Raw genomic sequence first — 16,797 nt, 5'->3', positions numbered from 1 at the left:
AGGCACCAAGTCAATTGGCTTAGGCTATGGGGCTAAAAATAGCAGTGTAGACGTTCCAACTCTGGCTTGAGCCTGGGATCTGAAACCTGAGAAGCGGGGAGGGTCTCTGAGCCCGGGCTCCAGCCCAGCATCTTTACTGCTATTTTTAGCTCCACAGCCCAAGCCCCGTGAGCCAGAGTCAACCGACGTGGGCTCTGAGATTCGGCACCAGGGTTTGTCTTTGCAGCGGAGACGTACCCTGAGTGTCATGTGGTGTTGAGGCTGTTACATGCCCCCTTGTGACCGTATGGACCAGTGCTTAAACGCTGTGGTGATAAGCACTAAATTAGAGAAACTCTGGAGAGGGGGGAGCAGCCTTGACTGAGGGAAGCCGTGTGTTTCTGTTCCCTCTGCAGGCTCCCAAAGCAATCTGCAGAGATAGCATTTCAGCCACCTGTGAGTGGACAGCCTGGGCACCAGGGCACAGTGGTCATGGGATTGGGAGGGGAAGGGGAGACAAAGGACACCTGGGCAAAACCCTCTTGTGAGATCTTTAATGACCATTCGGCACAACCAGGAACTTTGCTTTTTAAAAGCCTTGTTCAAAAGTTGGATGAATTTACTTCAAAGAGGTGCAAGGTGTGTGCAACCTGTCTGGATTCCCCTCCCTCCCTCTCTTGGGAGTTCACCTGTTTCAGGCCAGATGCTGGTTCCCCTCCAGAGCATGGCTTCCCATGCCCACTCGCCGACCCAGCGCTATGGCATTTCTACCTCTAGAGAGAGGGGAGCATAAACCCCTCCCCTTTATAACACACTTCCATGAGACCGACTGCAGCTTCAGCAAAGGCTTCCGCTCCTTGCTGGGGGGGGGAAAGGGGTTTAATTTACAGCTGCACGCCCAGGGGGAGTAGATCTTTGCTATTGCTGCCTGCGGCAAGGCTGGTCCTCCAACCCTTGCTTCCAGTGATGGTAATTACTACTGGTTATTGGTGTCATCCATCAACCCTGCTTGTGCTGCTGCTGCAGGGAGTGCAGTGGCAGCAGAGCATCCCAAGGTGCTGGGGATTGGAGCTCCGGGTACAGAATCACTTCTGCACCCAGCGCTGGCAAGGAATCCATGCATGTGTGTTCGGAGATCTGCCTGCTCTCAACCACCGCGCTGTTGTGTTTTTAGACAGACAAACCTAGGATGATGATGGGTGTGGGAATCTGAGGGGGAGGCTGCTTCATGCGGTAGGTTAGAGCACCAGTCGTTCCCCTCAGCAGTGCTGTCTGGGTCACAAGTGAACGGTCGATTGCAGAGCCTTCATTCGGTCTAGCTTCACTGCCGGGCTGTGCCCAGGATTGGGGCTTGAGGCGTTGGCAGAGCTGGAATGGTCCAGGGGGCAGTAGATGACGAATGAGGTGAACGAGTGGGGGGGAGGGAGGGGCAGGACTAGTGTAGCAGGTGGCGGAGTTGCAGGTCAGCACTGAGGAGCATTAGCAGAGTCTCATGTGACTAGGCCCAGGAGGTTTCATAGTCATAGACTGCAAGGCCAGAAGGGACCTCTGTGATCATCTAGTCTGACCCCCTGTAGAACACAGGCCAGAGAAGGCCTCATAGAAATTCCTAGAGCAGAGCTGTTAGAAAAATATCCAGTCTTGATTTAAACATGGTCACCGGTGGGGAATCGACCACGACTCTTGGTAAATTGTTCCAAAAGTTCATTCCTCTCCCTGTTAAAAACGTTTGCCGTATTTCCAGTCTGCATGTGTCTCGCTTCAACTTCCAGCCATTGGCTGGTGTTCAACCTTTCTCTGCTAGACTGAAGAGCCCGTTAGGAAATATTTGTTCCCCACGTAGGTACTTATAGATGGTGATCAAGTCACCCCTTAGCGTTCTTTTTTATTAAGCTAAATAGATTGTGCTCCTTCGTTTTCTAATCCTGGTAGCCCTTCAGTCATGGGAGGAAGTTTAGTTTAGTGGCGAGACCCAGCAACGGGGAGGGGTCTAGTGCTTAGAGTGGGGGACTGGGAATTGGAATTAAGACTCAGTGGTCTGTTCTTTGCTTTCCCGTGGACAATTCAAGTGACGTCGGGGCAAGTCACCCCCTCTGTGCCTCAGTTTTCCCCTCTGCAAAAGGGGCTGCCCTCTGTCTAACTTGCCCCAAGAGGGTTGTTGATTAGCGAGGCAGTAAGAGCAAACCCAGAGGCTTACTGTAAGTAACATCTTTTTCATTTCCCTTTCTTCTCTTTCAGAATATCTTTCAGATGGCCAGATCACAGCAGAGAGACGCCGCCACTTAGCCCCTCCTGTCGTGGAAGAATGTAACCCCACCCCCCTCCAAATTAACACTTAAAAAAAGATTTAAAAAATTCTGTTATTGTATTAAAAGCCCTTAAACTAAATATTATTAATAACAAACCATTTGTGAATTTCATGGTTATGGAATTAAGCAACTAGGAAAAAACCAGCAGGCTTATCAGAGTAACAAGAGGGGAAAACTTTTCACCAACAGACAAAATCCACCCAAGGGTATTCTGTTTTTCTTTTTTCGTTTCACTTGGGTCCTCCATTGGAAGATGGACTGTGCTTATATTATATTTTTTACAACTGGAAATAGAAATGCCATCCATTTGCACTGTTCAGACATATATATGTATGTATGTATGTAAAAAAAAAAAAAAAAGGAAAAAAAGAAAGTTATATATACAAAATACCACACGTATATACATATATATATTTCTTTTAAAATTTCATATCAGCAGCAGTACCTTTTCTAAGCTTGCGTTTTTACACGCATCTCTTTCCTCCGAATCCATCGTGTTTTTTTAAAAACTAACTTTAATGGAAAAAAAAAACGAAAAAAAGTAACATTACAGGGAAATACCTCTCCTCTCAAAGGACCTTGACACGTTTACAAGCTTTTAATTTTGGTTCTTTTTTTTTTCTTTTCATTTTTTTGCATTGAACCTTTTTGAGAAGTGTGTAAAGCAGCTGGCTCCAGAACTAGTGGGACAAGGAGAGAGGGGATTTTGTTCATTGATGGTCTGATCCTGCATCCTTACCTCGGGTAGCGTTTAAAATCAGTGGGGCTGCTTGCGGGTGTAAATGTTCACGACGGGTGTGATGCTGTAATTGATGGGACTCGGAAAGCTATGAGTAGGATGGGTTTTGAGTTGGCCTCAGTGGACTTTGGGTCAAAACCCTAAGGAGTGAAATTCACCTCTGTGCCAAAGTGCCAGATTAAGGCCTATTCTCCGTGTAAGGCCCACTGCAATCATCGTTTGAAGGGTTAAGTGGACCTGGGATGGTGCATAGTCCTTGCGCTGGTGCTCTGGTCCTCAGGCAGAGGTGCAAAAAGGAGAACCGCAAAGCAGAATTGGCTCTATCCAGCTTGGAGGGGAAGTGAGGCTCCGTCTGTGGCCTTCCCCACAACTTGATCAGATCTCTCTGGGGCGGGGCGGGGCGAGACAGCCCAGAGCTGTCGAAGCCAAAGAGCTGGTATCTTCCTGATGGGCTTCGGCTGCTCCTTGCAGCTTCCCAGGACAGAAGCAGCATTGTTTGGGTGCGGCGCTGACGCCTGTATTTCGCTAGCAGTCGGTCAGCCCAGGCAGGGTGGGGGAGACGAGGTCTGGCAGTGCAGAGTGGCTTCCCCGAGCAGGGAGGGGTTTTAAACAGCCCCGTCTCTGTGAGAATTTGAACTGTTCTAGCCAGCCAAGCAACAGCCTGGGTAATTCCTCTGCTTTCCTGCATGTGCCCTCCGCCTGCTCTTGAGCAGAACTGAGCGTCTCCGAGCGCTTTTCAGTGCAAAGGCTTTTCTGTAGGGGAGGGGGTTCTGGCCCTGTATAGACCAGGGTGTTATGAATTGCTGCTGCTTCACCTCCCCCCGGCCCCCGGTGTGTGGTTCTAGGACTGGACGCAGGGAGCCAGCTGCAGGTTGAAGGACCTGAGGAGGCAGCCGTAGGCTAGAGGACGCCTGAGGTTAGTTTGCTAGTGCGCAGTCAGGTCATCCTTATAGCCGCTCAGGTTGATTTATCGCCTCGACTGGGGTTTTGGCAACTTCTTCCTGTGTTGATCTAGGCTGGGGTCCCTGTGGATCATAGTGGTAACTCTTCACTCGCCCATTCCAGCCAATGGCCACGGTGCCCTTGCCAGCGACCTGGTCTGCTGAGTGTGGGGCCCAGCTGGCATGGTAGCAGTACAGTACTGCCCTGCTGTGGAACTCGGTGCCATTGGAGGCCCCCTCCTTGTCTTGCCTTCTGGGCAGGCAGGGCTGGAACTCGGCACTTTCAGCTCCATGGTGGGTCAAGGGGAGAGGTCTGACAGCCCCACCTTTGATTCAGGAAGAACATCAAAGGGAGCCTGAGGATCGTGAAGGCGAGAGGCTAAGGAGAGCGGGAACGAATGAACAGTCAGTATGGACAGGAGGGGAAGAGGAGAGGGAAACGGGAGCAATGGAATTGGCTTACCGTCTTCAGAAAGGACACTTGGCAGCTTTCCCCTGAGCTGGGTTGTCTGTTCCCCATGCATCTGAGAAGCAGCAAAGAAAGCCCCAAGCTGAGGCCTGGGCAGGGCTTCCTGCTTGCTCTAACTTGATACACCCTTACCTTGAAGAATCCGTCTCTTTATAAAGCAGGACGGCCCTTGAGGCTCGTGGTACCCAGCTCGCCACACGTGGGATCTGACATTGCCTGTCATGGCATGAAGCCAGTGTGGTCTGCCAGGAAATGCTCTCTAAAGACAGACAGCATCCTCTGAGTCACAGTTTCAAAGCGGGAGCAGCATTAGCTTAGGAGAAACGTTGGCCTTGTACTTAGAGGCCAGCAAAACACTGGATTCTAAATTTTTGCCTCCAAAATGTCTTATTTCTGGGTGTGAATTAGGTAGCTTAGGTACACCAGTCTGAGTGAGTGCAAAGAATTAAAGGCTGCAGTAGGAACTCTGTACTTTAGATCTTGAACTAATTACATATCCCTTTTGCAAAGAAAACAAATTGAGCTGAGGAAGCTGGATGGCTCTGTATAAGGAAGGGGCTTTAATACGTTAACCCATTGGATGCCTTGGTGCACAGAAACCCGCCTCCTTTAATTTGGTATTGCTGGATGCAACCTAAGTATCTGGGCCAACAGGTTATGCAAACCAGCTTTTGTACCCTGTAGACGGCATGAGGAAAGCAGCTTCTAAGTTTTCTCGATCAGAACTGGATTTGAAATTGACATGGCTCACTCAAAGCTAGATGCTTATTGAAATAAGAAACTTGTTGGGGTGGGGGTTAGTGCTTTTAGAAGCAGCTGAAGTCTAGATTCAGGGCAGCTGTGAAAACGTTATTGAAGTTTTTGCAAATATCCCTCTTACTTCCCACCTCCTTTCCTGGTCTGTGGCTTCTAGATGCCCCAGGCTTAATTTCCTCACTCCCCTGAATCATTTAATTGAACATAACCCAAGAACCAGGGGCCACCCAATGAAATTAATAGGCGGTGGGATTGAAACAAACAAAAAGAAGTATTTCTTCACATGATGCGCTGACTGCCTGTAGAACTCGTTGCCAGGGGATGTTGTGAAGGCCAAAAGTATAACTGGGTTCAAAAACGAGTTAGATGAGTTCATGGAGGATAGGTCCATTGATGGCTATTAGCCAAGATGGTCCGGGATGCAAACCCCATGCTCTGGGTGTCCCTAAACTGTCAACTGCCAGAAGCTGCGACTGGATGACGGGATGGATCACTTGAAATTGTTCCGTTTATTCCCTTTGAAGCATCTGGCACTGGCCGCTGTTGGGAGATGGGGTACTGGCTAGATGGACCATTAGTCTGACCCAGTGCAGCTGTTCTTATTTTCCAGCCCTATGTACAGGGACATAGTGCATGTGATGTAGGACCTAAGTAGTGATGGAAGCACAAAATATTGGTTGGAACATGAAGTGAATTATTTTTTACACCAACTTTAGATCTAAGCTGGTGAGAAGCCGGGTGGGTTTGGGGAGCAATATTAGTTTTTCCTCTGCAATCCCAGGCTGCTGGTAGCTCTTTTGGGCCGCAAGGTTCTTCTCTTTGTTAATTTAAAAGAAGCTTTTTGTGTCCTGTAGCAACTGTTGCTCCATGCAGCAGAGAGTCATTTACAATATAGAGCAGCCCAGGCCACTGGCTGTGGGCAGATAATCCAAAGTTTGGGTGCGTGTTTGAAACCTGTTCAGAGGGTGTGGCTGGGGCCCGGGACAGGTGCCGTTGGGTTAAGAACGCTTGTGCCTTTCCAAAGTCGCTCTCCCCTTAAGCATCTTCCTGTAGGGCAGGATTTGCGGTTTAGGCTGAGAGAGGTGTTGAGTTTGGGGTCTATCTACCCAACTTCCTGCCCCTCTTTGGCGTTAGGAGCGGAATTGAAAGGCCGTAAGAAAAGCAACCCACAAAAGGACCATCCCCACCCTTCATCAAATTCCCTGGCCCAGCCATTCGATAAGCTAGCTTGCTCCTTTCCCTTGGTTAATCCTTCTGCTGCTATATTTCCCCCCCCCACACACACACACCCCTCTGAGGGAGACCAATCAGAACACGGTACAGCTGTTACCTTTCCAGGTGGCCTATCAGCCTCTGATGGCAGGAAGGCGTTTTCGTCCTGCACAGGCGGGCAGGTCGTCAAGGTGCTGGGGGATCGTGTGCCCCTCTGCCAGTTCAGTAGCGGGCGGATGGGCTGTCTCGCTGGAGTGTGTATCCTCCAGCACAGAGCTTGGAGAGTCCCCTCCTGGTGTGTGAGGCAGGCAACTTCTTCTGGTGGTTAGAGCAGGGGACCCAGGTTCTATTTCTGATTCTGCCACTGACGTTCTGGGTGACCTTGGGGCTAGTCACGTTCCCCTCTGTGCCTCAGTTTCCCCACCAGTGGAATGAGGTATTCAGACCCGCCTGTGTAAAGCACTTTGAAACCCTTGCCTGGGAGGCCCTATCCAAGTGCACAGTGTTAGCCGCTCCCAGTAAATTACCCAAAGGGCTGAATGAGCTACCGGCAATGTCTCTCTCTTGTATGGAGAGACAAGATTGTCTCAGAGCCCCCGTCTCAGCAGCAATACGTTTCCTTCCGTTTTAATCAGAACAGATGGAAAGATCTCAGCAGCAGTGTTAAGAGCCCCTCCCCGGTCTCTGCTCGTTGAGCTCGGCGACTCCCGTGACTCAAGTCAGAGGAGTTCAGCGGGTTTGTATGTCACAGGAATAAGCTCTGCTTTGGGGAGCCTTTGGAGGAGTTCATGTTCCAGCATTGATCTGTGTTAGAGGGGGAGGCTTGGACCCCGATTGCTCCGCCTGCACGGCTGGCTTGGCTTTGCTGACAGTTCTCTGCACACAGCCAAGCACCTGGCTAAGGCAGAGGAGAGAGCCCTGAAAGGCTGTTTGAGGGATGCTAAGCCCGGTTCTTCCTCAGGGCTAGCAGGAGTTAGACTTGCTCTGCAGTGTTATGTGAGGAATGCAGCTTCTGTGCAACTTGTATTCTCCCAGTATTAGCTCCCTTGGCATCCAGTGCGGCTGTAAGTGTGTCCAGCTATTCTCCTGCTGGGAAGGAAATAAGGGAGCCCCAGAGATCTGGAGCCACCTTTGGGCCTGGAGAACCAGTTATTGGGTTTATCGGGTGAAATGCGCTAGCTGTGTCGTTGGACAAGAGCTGGTTTCCGTGGGCAGGAGGGGGCAGTTTTCATGACATGAGTTCCCCAAAAGGGGAGCCACCCGCCCAAATGCTTAATTCTCATTCCCCGAACACCTCCCCTGTCTGTAATTTATTCAGGCTCCAGGTCTCCTCTTCCCCCAGTTTTGGGGTGCACCTTGAGAAGGTTTAACTTGCCTCTACTTATTCCCTAAAATCCAGGGGTGGGTGTAGGGGAGGGGAGATTCTCCCATATTCCTTATGACCCTTTTCACACAGGCAGTAGCTCTGTAATCAGCCATTGTGTTGCCAGGTTTCTCTCAGTCGACTGGATTTAGGGAAGGACTTGTGCCAATACTCGAATTTTCCATAGCTAAAGAAGCTGGAAATCTCTTTGCAGCAGTAAGTTCTGCAGCAGGACCAATGTAAAAAACAAAAATGGAGCGAGAGCCATAAACATGAAATTTCACTGCTGACTGAAGTAGGTCGACTTAAGAACTAGTAACCTCTCCAGTTGACTTCTGTGCTGTGACATTTAACCGTTGTTAGGTATGTTGCTCATTCTCTGTCTGTTTAGAGAGCTAGAAAGCAAGCACCTTTGCTCACGTCAGAGTGTCAGATTTTGGGGCCTGATGGGGAAGAACTAAAATTTCCACTTGCATAGGACTGGTCCTGAAATGCTGGTTTTGTGTGTGTGTGTTTGTGTATGTTTAAATTTGGAAAGAAACGGGTAATCTGTCAATTTCTCTTCCTTTTTTTAAAACGAATCTTTGGCTCGTTTAATCTGTCCTATTTCTGGTTCCATCAGAAATAAGCCATGAGGCTCTCTCTCTATCTGAACGCAAGTCACTTCTTAAACATGCAACCCCAGTCCTTCCATTTCCAGGCTCTTTACTTTTCAGATTTTTTAAAAATCAATTGATAGGCTTTGGCTGCTCTGACGTCAGACCGATAAGCCTGAGCACAAGTTAAATAGGTCAGGTTGCACTTGGTATAACAACTGCTTTCCTCAAACGCTCTCTGAATTAAATAGGTAGAAGATGCAGCTGATGAGGAAGCCTTAATTAGACGAGAAATAAACTTCTCAGCCCCCCTTCCTCCTCTGATCCTGATGCTTTGCAGCAATGGCCAAAGCAAAGTAATTGCTGCTTTGCTGTCTTGCAGATTTTTCTGTTTTGCTCTGTTTTCCTCCACACTTATAGGGACCAGGTGGGGGAGGGAATATATTTTATTGGACCAGTTTCTGTTGGTGAGAGCTTGCATAGGGCTCTACTTCAGGGCTGGGGAGCTAACTCAAAGCCAGATTTATGGACTCTTAACCTGATTTGAGTGGCTTAGATGGTCAAGTGTTTTCTGGGAAAATTACATTTTTATCTGTGCAAAAGCTTTTCACCGCCTGCAAACCGAAGTTGGTGAGTGATGCATTTGTAAAAACCAAGTGGTTTACAGATCCCCCTCCCCCCCACACCCTTCACCCCCCCCTCTACACCTGCTTTGGAAGTGAAGCATGTATTATTAAAGCTGATGGCAGCCTAGCTCATGGAGACTGTTCTATTTTTCTAAACAAATTTGTACGAAGCCTCCATAGCCCTCACGCTTACCGAGCGATCCTGTATTGTGGCTGCAGAGCTCTCCAGCTGAGAGCGTGGAACTTGGTCGCTAGTGCTGGAAAGGACTCCAACCAAGAGGCTGTTACGGCTTTACAGAGCACTGCCCCGTTACAGCTGAGTCCGCTGCCCTCTGGCACAGCCCTGGGCAGGGTGGCTGAGAACAGAATTTGTCCCTGTTTGAAATACCTGGGGGGGCTAGGGCTGGGTATTTGGGGGAGTGGCCGGGGGTACGTTTCTCACCCAAGCAGGGTATCCAAGATGTAGTTGTCCTTCAGCACGAAGCTCTTCTGCTTCCAGCTAACCCATCAGATTGCACCAAACCAGTTCAGCAACCAGGTAGTTTGGACACAATACAGTAGCTTCCCATTAGCAGGCAGGCCCCTTGCTTGCTCCTGCACATCCTCCTCCCTGCTGGGCTGCAGCACCAGGCCTCTCCTCTTGTTCATCCCTTGCACACGCACCCCGGCAGGTAGAGAGGTGGGAAGTCTCTGGAACCTTACTGCTTCCAGCCTTTGGAGAGTCCCCACACCCCAGCCCAGTCTGCATGTGAGCCGCACTCTCCTAGCACCTTTCTAGAGGGAGCTGTATGTAAATGCAGGTGTATAGAAAATGTTAACGCAGCTTCCGGATTCAGTTTAGCAAGCACCCAGCTGCCGTGTCTGCTTTATCCCTCGACCCTCTCCAGCCACCGTCCTCTTCTTCCCGGCTTAGATTCCAGCTGCTCCCGTTTAGAAGTTCCCTGACCTGTTACCTTGCAGCTCTTAGCCGGTCGCAACAAAGCAACTGCCCTCTAGCCAAGGCCGCAGGCCATCGTGTATGTATAAGTAGCTGTTACATTGAACTCAGTGCCCCCAGTCCACCCCTTCCTCTGCATTTTATACCTTACCCCGGCCATCCCTCTTCCCTGGGTTGAAGCGTGTTATGCAAAGGTTCATCCGTGGGAGGAAAGTAACAGATATAACAGCAATAATACAACAGTCAGAGCTTTTGATGTAAGGCGGGGGGGAGTTCCCCCTTCTGGGGGGATGGGAGGGGGATTGAACTGATGCCTGCTACTAAATTTACAGAAATTTTGTATCATGTGCCCCCCACCCTTTTTTTTTGTTTTGTTTTTTGAGCCAGTAAAATAACCCAGGTTTCAATCCCAGGCACACTCGTTTTAATTTATTTGAGAGAACTCTAATTGTATTTTCACGGCAGTATCTTGTATTTTTTATTTTTGTGATTCAGAAATGTGAAGAAGAAGAAAAAACAAAAACCCGATTGCTAACAGTGTTTCATTCCTTGTTCTCTAGAGCTAACCACTCTAAACTTGTTTGGTAAAGTCACTTAGTGTAATTAATTGTAACATATTCTTTTAAATAAATTGATTTATTGATGAAACTACTAGTTCAAGCTCTCCGGCCCCCTTTGTCTGTCGTGTGGGGGAGGGGTTTGGAAGGGTTCGTGTGGGGGGAGGGGGGGCTGTGAGGGGCTGGGGAAGGATGGGGGAGTGACTGGACTGGGGGATCCTTGCCCATCTGTGGCGCTCGCTCTGATCTGGGGGAATGGAGGCCCCACTGCCCCCCTTTTTTGTCTCCCCCCCAGTCCCACCCCATCTCCCTATGGTCTGTGCTATTCTCACACCTGCCCCTGGCGAGGACGGGCCCCCCATTTAGCCCCCTGGCCCTGCCCCATTTCCCCAATGAGGTCAGGCCCCGCCCACCCTTCTCACACCTCCCCTGGCTCCGCCCCATCTTCCCAGTGAAGACAGGCCCTGCCCTCAGGGCCGGCTCCAGACCCCAGCGCGCGCTTGGGGCGGCATTTTCCCGGCAGGGCGGCAGGCGGCTCCGGCGGACCTTCCGAAGGCATGTCTGCAAGAGGTCCCCCGGAGCCACGGGACCGGTGACCACCAGAGCGCGCCCCACGGCGCGCCGCCCTGCTTGGGGCAGCGGGATTCCTAGAGCCGCCCCTGCCTGCCCTCCAGTCTCACACCCCCCCACCGAGCTCCGCCCCGGCAGGCTGTTCTTGTGCTGTTTTGGCACATCTGGTTCCTGTGCATGAAGAACCCGGCTCCCCCTCCCACCCTGCCCTACCTGGGCTTCCCTGGCCTGGAGGAGCCACCAGAGCACGAGGTGCGACACCGGGAGAAGCCCGTGGGCGATGGAAGAGGACGGCGCCTTCCCCAACAGCACAGCAAGCTGGGGTGCTGCGGATGCCACTTGGCTGCTGCCACCTCTGCCCCATGGCCAGGCCTCCTTCGGGGTGGGGGGCCAGGCCTGTCTGGCCTTCCGGGGAGCGGTGGGGTTGTGGGCAGGGCTGTGGCAGAGGAGCTGGGACAGGAGCGGCCCTCAGCTTTGGACACCGATTTGTTAGACCAGTGCCTGACGCCTGCAGGAGGTGGGGGGCTGCTGCTGAACCCTGAGGACGGTGAATTTCCCCTCCCCCCACAAGTCGCGCCTGCTACCCTGGGAGGCGCAACCCGCCCCTGGCTATCCCAGCTCTGGTTCCCTCACCCACCGCTCTGCTGATGCTCCTCAGTGCCGGCCTGCAGCTCCCCTGTGCCTGTTGTGCGAGTGCTAAAGAAACAGCCTCTCCTCTGCCCTCAGCAGGCCGCGGGGCGCAGCCAGGGCTCGGTCGAGGGAAGTCCAAGCTCTCCACAGGGTGGTTATGCAGGGTTAGGGCTCCCCAGGCGTGTGTATGTGCACGGGTGGGCGAGACAGGCCAGCTTCACACAGAGAAGGTGACCAGAAGCCTGATGGAGCAGACGAGGCTGGTTCTGCTGAGATCCAAGCCCTCTGCCCTGCATGTCCATTACAGGCTACTCCCTTTTCCGTACCGCCCATTAACATCAGAGCGGGCCTGGGTTCCCGTCTCCTCCCAGGCTGTCACAGCAATCAAACTGGGCCCAGTGCCTGGAGCAGGTGGCGTCCTGCCAAGGTCTATAAGCAGGGTGGCTACCACACTGCAGGGCACCGCCGCGTTCTCGGGGAGCAAGAGGGAGGTTTTGCACGCAAACATTGTCAACCTATGAACGTGACGGTGATCGGGCAAACTGCGGCCTTTCCCTCCTCTCCGTCGCTGGGAAAATCCTTGCATGGACACATGGAGTAGCCTTATCACCGGTTCTTCCTGAGTCTGTGCGGACTCTGGGCTGCCCGAGGCACAATGGATGTGACCCTCACAGGCCCGCCAGCTGCAGGAAAAGTGGCGGAAGCAAAACCATGATCTTTGTATGCTGCTTCGACTTATTTGATGCTCTTGAGTGAGTCGGGAGAGGCTCTGGAAGTGTTTGTTCATCGGATGCCCTGTGAAGTTTATTTCTATCATTTGGTCCTTCCATGGTGGGATGACGTTGGACCCCTTCCCGGTCACCAGTGGCACCAGACATGGTTGCCATGCTGGCTCCCACCTGCTTTTGCATCCTTTCTTGGGCTATGCTTAAGGATACGTTTCATGAGGTGATTGACAGAGGAGGCTAGAGCCAGTTCTGCACTGCAGGGGAGTTTTTCAACCTGCAAAGCTGCCATGCTCGCCTGAAAGTGGCAGATTCACCCATCAAGGAGCTTTTCTTTGCTGACGGCTGAGCACTGTTTGCACGCTCAGTTCATGTCCGGTTTATAGTTGAATGCTTTGCCCGTGCAGTCAATCGCTTTGGTTTTACAATTAGCCTAAAGAAACCTGAAGTACCCAACCTGTGCTGGAGGCCACACATGTCTGCCTGATTATTAAAACCAACAACGTCCTCCTGGACCTGCCTTGGCTGCATCTGGGGCGCTGGCGCATCAAAATAGATACTAAGCACCCTGTCTGCTGGGCCGTTGTGCTGACACAACGCTGCTCGTTGGCTGTGAGAGATGGACAGCGTAGGTGTGACGGAGCAGGAAGCAGGGCGGATTTGACCTGGGAATGTTGCAGGAGAGTTACAGGATGGGGAACTTCCCTTGAAGGAAGGTACCTGAGCTGTAACCTGAGCCAGGAGTGGGGTTGGGAGAAGTGACACCTTCTGTCAGGGAGACTGAACAAAGGAGAGGAGGAGCTGGCGGGAGAGGGAAGAGAGCTGCTGGAGGAGGTTTTGTTTTCAGCCTTGGGCTGGGTGGTGCAACGCAGGGAACCCCAAGCTGGGGTCTAAGCTCCCTGAACCGTCCAGAAGGACTTGATTGAGGGGTTCTGGTTGTACCTACACGCTCCGCTTGAGACACTGTTCCTGTCGGCTAATAAACCTTCTGTTTTACTGGCTGGCTGAGAGTCACGGTGAATCTCAGGATGAGGGGTGCAGGGCCCTGACTTCCCCACACTCCGTAACAGTAGGGGCACCACTTTAGGACACTGGATCGGTCCCACGTGTGCCACCTCTGGTCTGTTTGCATGGGCGAATGGTGCGACAAAACTCCTACTAGCACAATCCTCAGGCGTTGGTGGATGGACGGCCTTCAAAACACACTTGTAAAAGCTCAGCTGCCTCGGCTTGAGCATCTCGTTCATCTGGCCAATTCAAGGCCAGTCAAGGCCGTATTTTATGAGCGGCGAAAGCAGGGCACCTGTTCTCGTGGCCGCTGGTGCCTCAGCAACAGCCCACAAAGTGGCAGCAGATTTGTCATGTCTCCGTTAACGTCACAGCAAGGAGCATTAACACCAAACGTGCCCAGCGCAAAGCAAAGATCCAGCAGCCTGCAATGGTTGTGGGTGGCCGAGGATGTGCCACAGGGAACCACGTCTGCGCCAGTCACGTCCATGTTCACCTGCAGCGTTTGCTGGCTCCTCATCAACAAGGGGCCTGAGACCCCTCCAGAAGCAGCATCGACTCTTGTATGCAAGACTTGGGAGAGTGGCACAAACTTTGCCCTGCGCTGCCATCTAGTGGAGTCGCTTGGTCCCTTGCTTGGCACCGAGGTGACGTTTGGAAGGCGCATCCTTGTGTACTGCAGGTGCAGAGTTAGGCTGCGCCACATCTGGGGGCTGAGATGAGAGGGCTTCGCACAGCACGTAACGCCTGGGCATCGTACGGGCACTCAGTGTTGGGCACAGCCGGGGGCCCCCCGCAGCCTGCTTGGGAGGTGCCCAGGTTGTTGTAGGAAATGTCAGTGTGCTGCTAGGGGGCACTGTGCTACAGGAGATGCCCTGCCGCCGGGGGGCGCCATACCACTGGGGGGTGCTCTGGGGCGCTGTGCTGCAGGAGATGCCCCGCTGCCGGGGGGCGCCGTACCCCTGGGGGGTGCTCTGGGGCGCTGTGCTGCAGGAGATGCCCCGCTGCCGGGGGGCGCCGTACCCCTGGGGGGTGCTCTGGGGCGCTGTGCTGCAGGAGATGCCCCGCTGCCGGGGGGCGCCGTACCCCTGGGGGGGTGCTGTGGTGCTCTGGGGCGCTGTGCTGCAGGAGATGCCCCACCGCCGGGGGGCGTTGTCTTTCTGATGAGACGTAACCCTGATCTAGATCTCAGGGCGCTTTGCATAGAAGTCAGGTGCGAGCCCAGGTGTCCTGGGCCAAATCTCAGCTCTGCCAGTTAATTTTGGGCTCATCAGATGCTGCCTCCGAAGATGGCCGCCTTCGCTTCCTGGCCTCACCGGTTGCATGCCGGCCGTCAACACACGCTCTCTCCCCTCCTCCCCTGCACTGCCATGGCCCGAGCAAGGGAAACATTTGGAAGTGCCCGTGGTTCCTTTGTGAGCAAACAGCTGCCAGGGGAGTGGGCTCCTCGCGTGTTTTCAGAGCCGTCACCCACCCCAGCTGCTGCTCTCTCTGTGGTTGCTGGTGCGGGACGGGAGGGGCCCTTCATCAATCCTGACTCAAAGGCAGCAGTAGCCTGGCACTGCCTGCATCATGCGCCTTCAACCCCCGCCCAACCCTGGGCAATCCCATGTGACCATCTCTGGGTGGGAGCGTTCTCCGGCCAGCTATTGCCACGCCAACAGCTGGTAGTGATGTCATGCGCTCAACAGAGCTGGAGCTGAAGTGTTACAGCAAAGGGTCTCCAGGTGGTGCCGTTACATGCAGTCTTGCTAGTTCTTTGTGAGCAAGTGTTTAGTCTCAGGAGAAATGCTGCATCACTGTTAGTGTTGTGATGGTATCGCTTTTTGGGGAGCTGTTGCAAGCAGCAGGGGGTGGTGTCGCTTTCTCCCTGAGACTCTGTGCCTAGAGCCAGTTCTGGGGGCAGCATTGCTCCTTGGGGATGGGATATTGGTACTTCAGTTGAGGTTCTCGAAGCCCGTGTGCCCTTTTATTGTTCTGGTGACTTTCTAGACGTGGGGAGTTGGATATGCAGCTGGGCGCCTTGAGCTGATCAGTGCCGTGAGCAGCTGGTCTTGTATTATTGGAAAGTGGGTTTGGTTTAACGGCGTGGGTGTTGCAGTGAAGTGGGCATGGTCTAGTGGGCAGCGCAGATACAGCAAATTAGATGCGGCAGTGACCTGGGGCTCAGGACGCCTGGTTCCTGGCTCTGCCAGGACAAGTCACCTCCCCTTGCTGCGCCTCAGTTTCCTGTGCAGCCTTTGTCTATTTAGATTGTGAGCTCTTTGAGGCAGGGATAGTCTCTCACTCTGTGCAGCATGCGGCACAACGGGGCCCTGATCTCGGTCACTGTGTCTGGGCAGCACCTGGCATGACTAGGCTCCAATCTTGGTTATTCTGTCTCTGGGCAGTGCCTGGCATGATGGGGCCCTAATCTCCGTTACTCTGTGTCTGGGCAGTGGGGGCATGACGGGGCCCTGATCTCGGTTACTCTGTGTCCATGCAGCGCCTGTCACGACGGAGGGCCGAGGTCAAGCTGCCCTGCATCTGTTACGCTGGCTGTGTCTTTTTTTTTTCTTTTAAAGCCACTAATAATATTAAAAACCCAGCCACAGGGACTTTTCTTTGATTTTCCTTCTTTTTATTTAGACAGAAAAAAAATTAAATTATTTAAAGTAAATGGCAATAAATAACAAATAAGTTAAGCATCGATTTCGTCTGAAACATAGACTTCAACTTTTCTCTTCTTCCCCCCCTCCCTAAAAGTTGTATTTTTTTCCCCTCTAAATAAAAGTACCAGGTAATAACCCCCCTCCCTCTCCCCGACCCCCAAATAAAAAGAAAAAAAATCCATTAAAATTCTCTAAAATTGGAGAGGAGAAAATGGCAGCAACTTGAATCCTTTTGGATCACAGCTAATCTCAACGAAATTATTTACAATTACTGGATTAGCAGGAGACTGTAAACATAGTTTTTCTTCTCTTTCCCGTGGTATAGGTTGATTTCAGAGCGCGGTCGAGATGAGAGGCTGTTTAGCATGTGGAGTTTCATGCTATTTTACAAGTGCCGGCTGGCGAGGGCCTCAAAACAGAACGGCTGGAGAGGAGAACGAAGGCCAGAGAAGCGTAATTTCTGACCGGGAGCTGGGAGCGGAGGGGAGCAGCGACCCTGCAATCGCTGGCTGGAGTAACTTTACAGCTGGAGAAGCAGCCTGACCCCGTGGCTTGGAGGCTGGACTGGGAGCCAGAACACCTGGGTTCTGGTTTTCTCTGCACCCCTGACCATGAGCAAGTCATGTGCCCGTTTGTGCCTCAGTTTCCCCTCCCACTCTTTAATAGATGATAAAGTCTTCCAGGAAGGGGCTGTTGCTGTGTCTGGGCAGCGCCCGGCACGACAGGGCC

The 16,797-nt window shown here is 52.4% G+C and overlaps 1 protein-coding gene across 3 annotated transcripts in view; it reads left to right on the top strand.

The window, feature by feature from the left end:
- The window catches only part of SNX27 (sorting nexin 27), a 46,990-nt gene extending 44,607 nt beyond the window's left edge, over positions 1-2,383 (top strand). For all 3 annotated transcript variants that reach the window (XM_039512569.1, XM_039512568.1, XM_039512570.1), the window contains one exon: positions 2,218-2,383. In XM_039512569.1, the coding sequence (XP_039368503.1) occupies positions 2,218-2,265 (48 nt within the window). In that variant the 3' untranslated portion in view covers positions 2,266-2,383. The remainder of the gene's footprint in view (positions 1-2,217) is intronic.
- The last annotated feature ends 14,414 nt before the right edge of the window (positions 2,384-16,797 follow it).

The sequence above is a fragment of the Mauremys reevesii genome, linkage group 24 (genome assembly GCF_016161935.1).
Source record: "Mauremys reevesii isolate NIE-2019 linkage group 24, ASM1616193v1, whole genome shotgun sequence".
Lineage (NCBI taxonomy): Eukaryota > Metazoa > Chordata > Testudines > Geoemydidae > Mauremys > Mauremys reevesii.
This window is presented reverse-complemented; position numbering and strand designations above follow the sequence as displayed.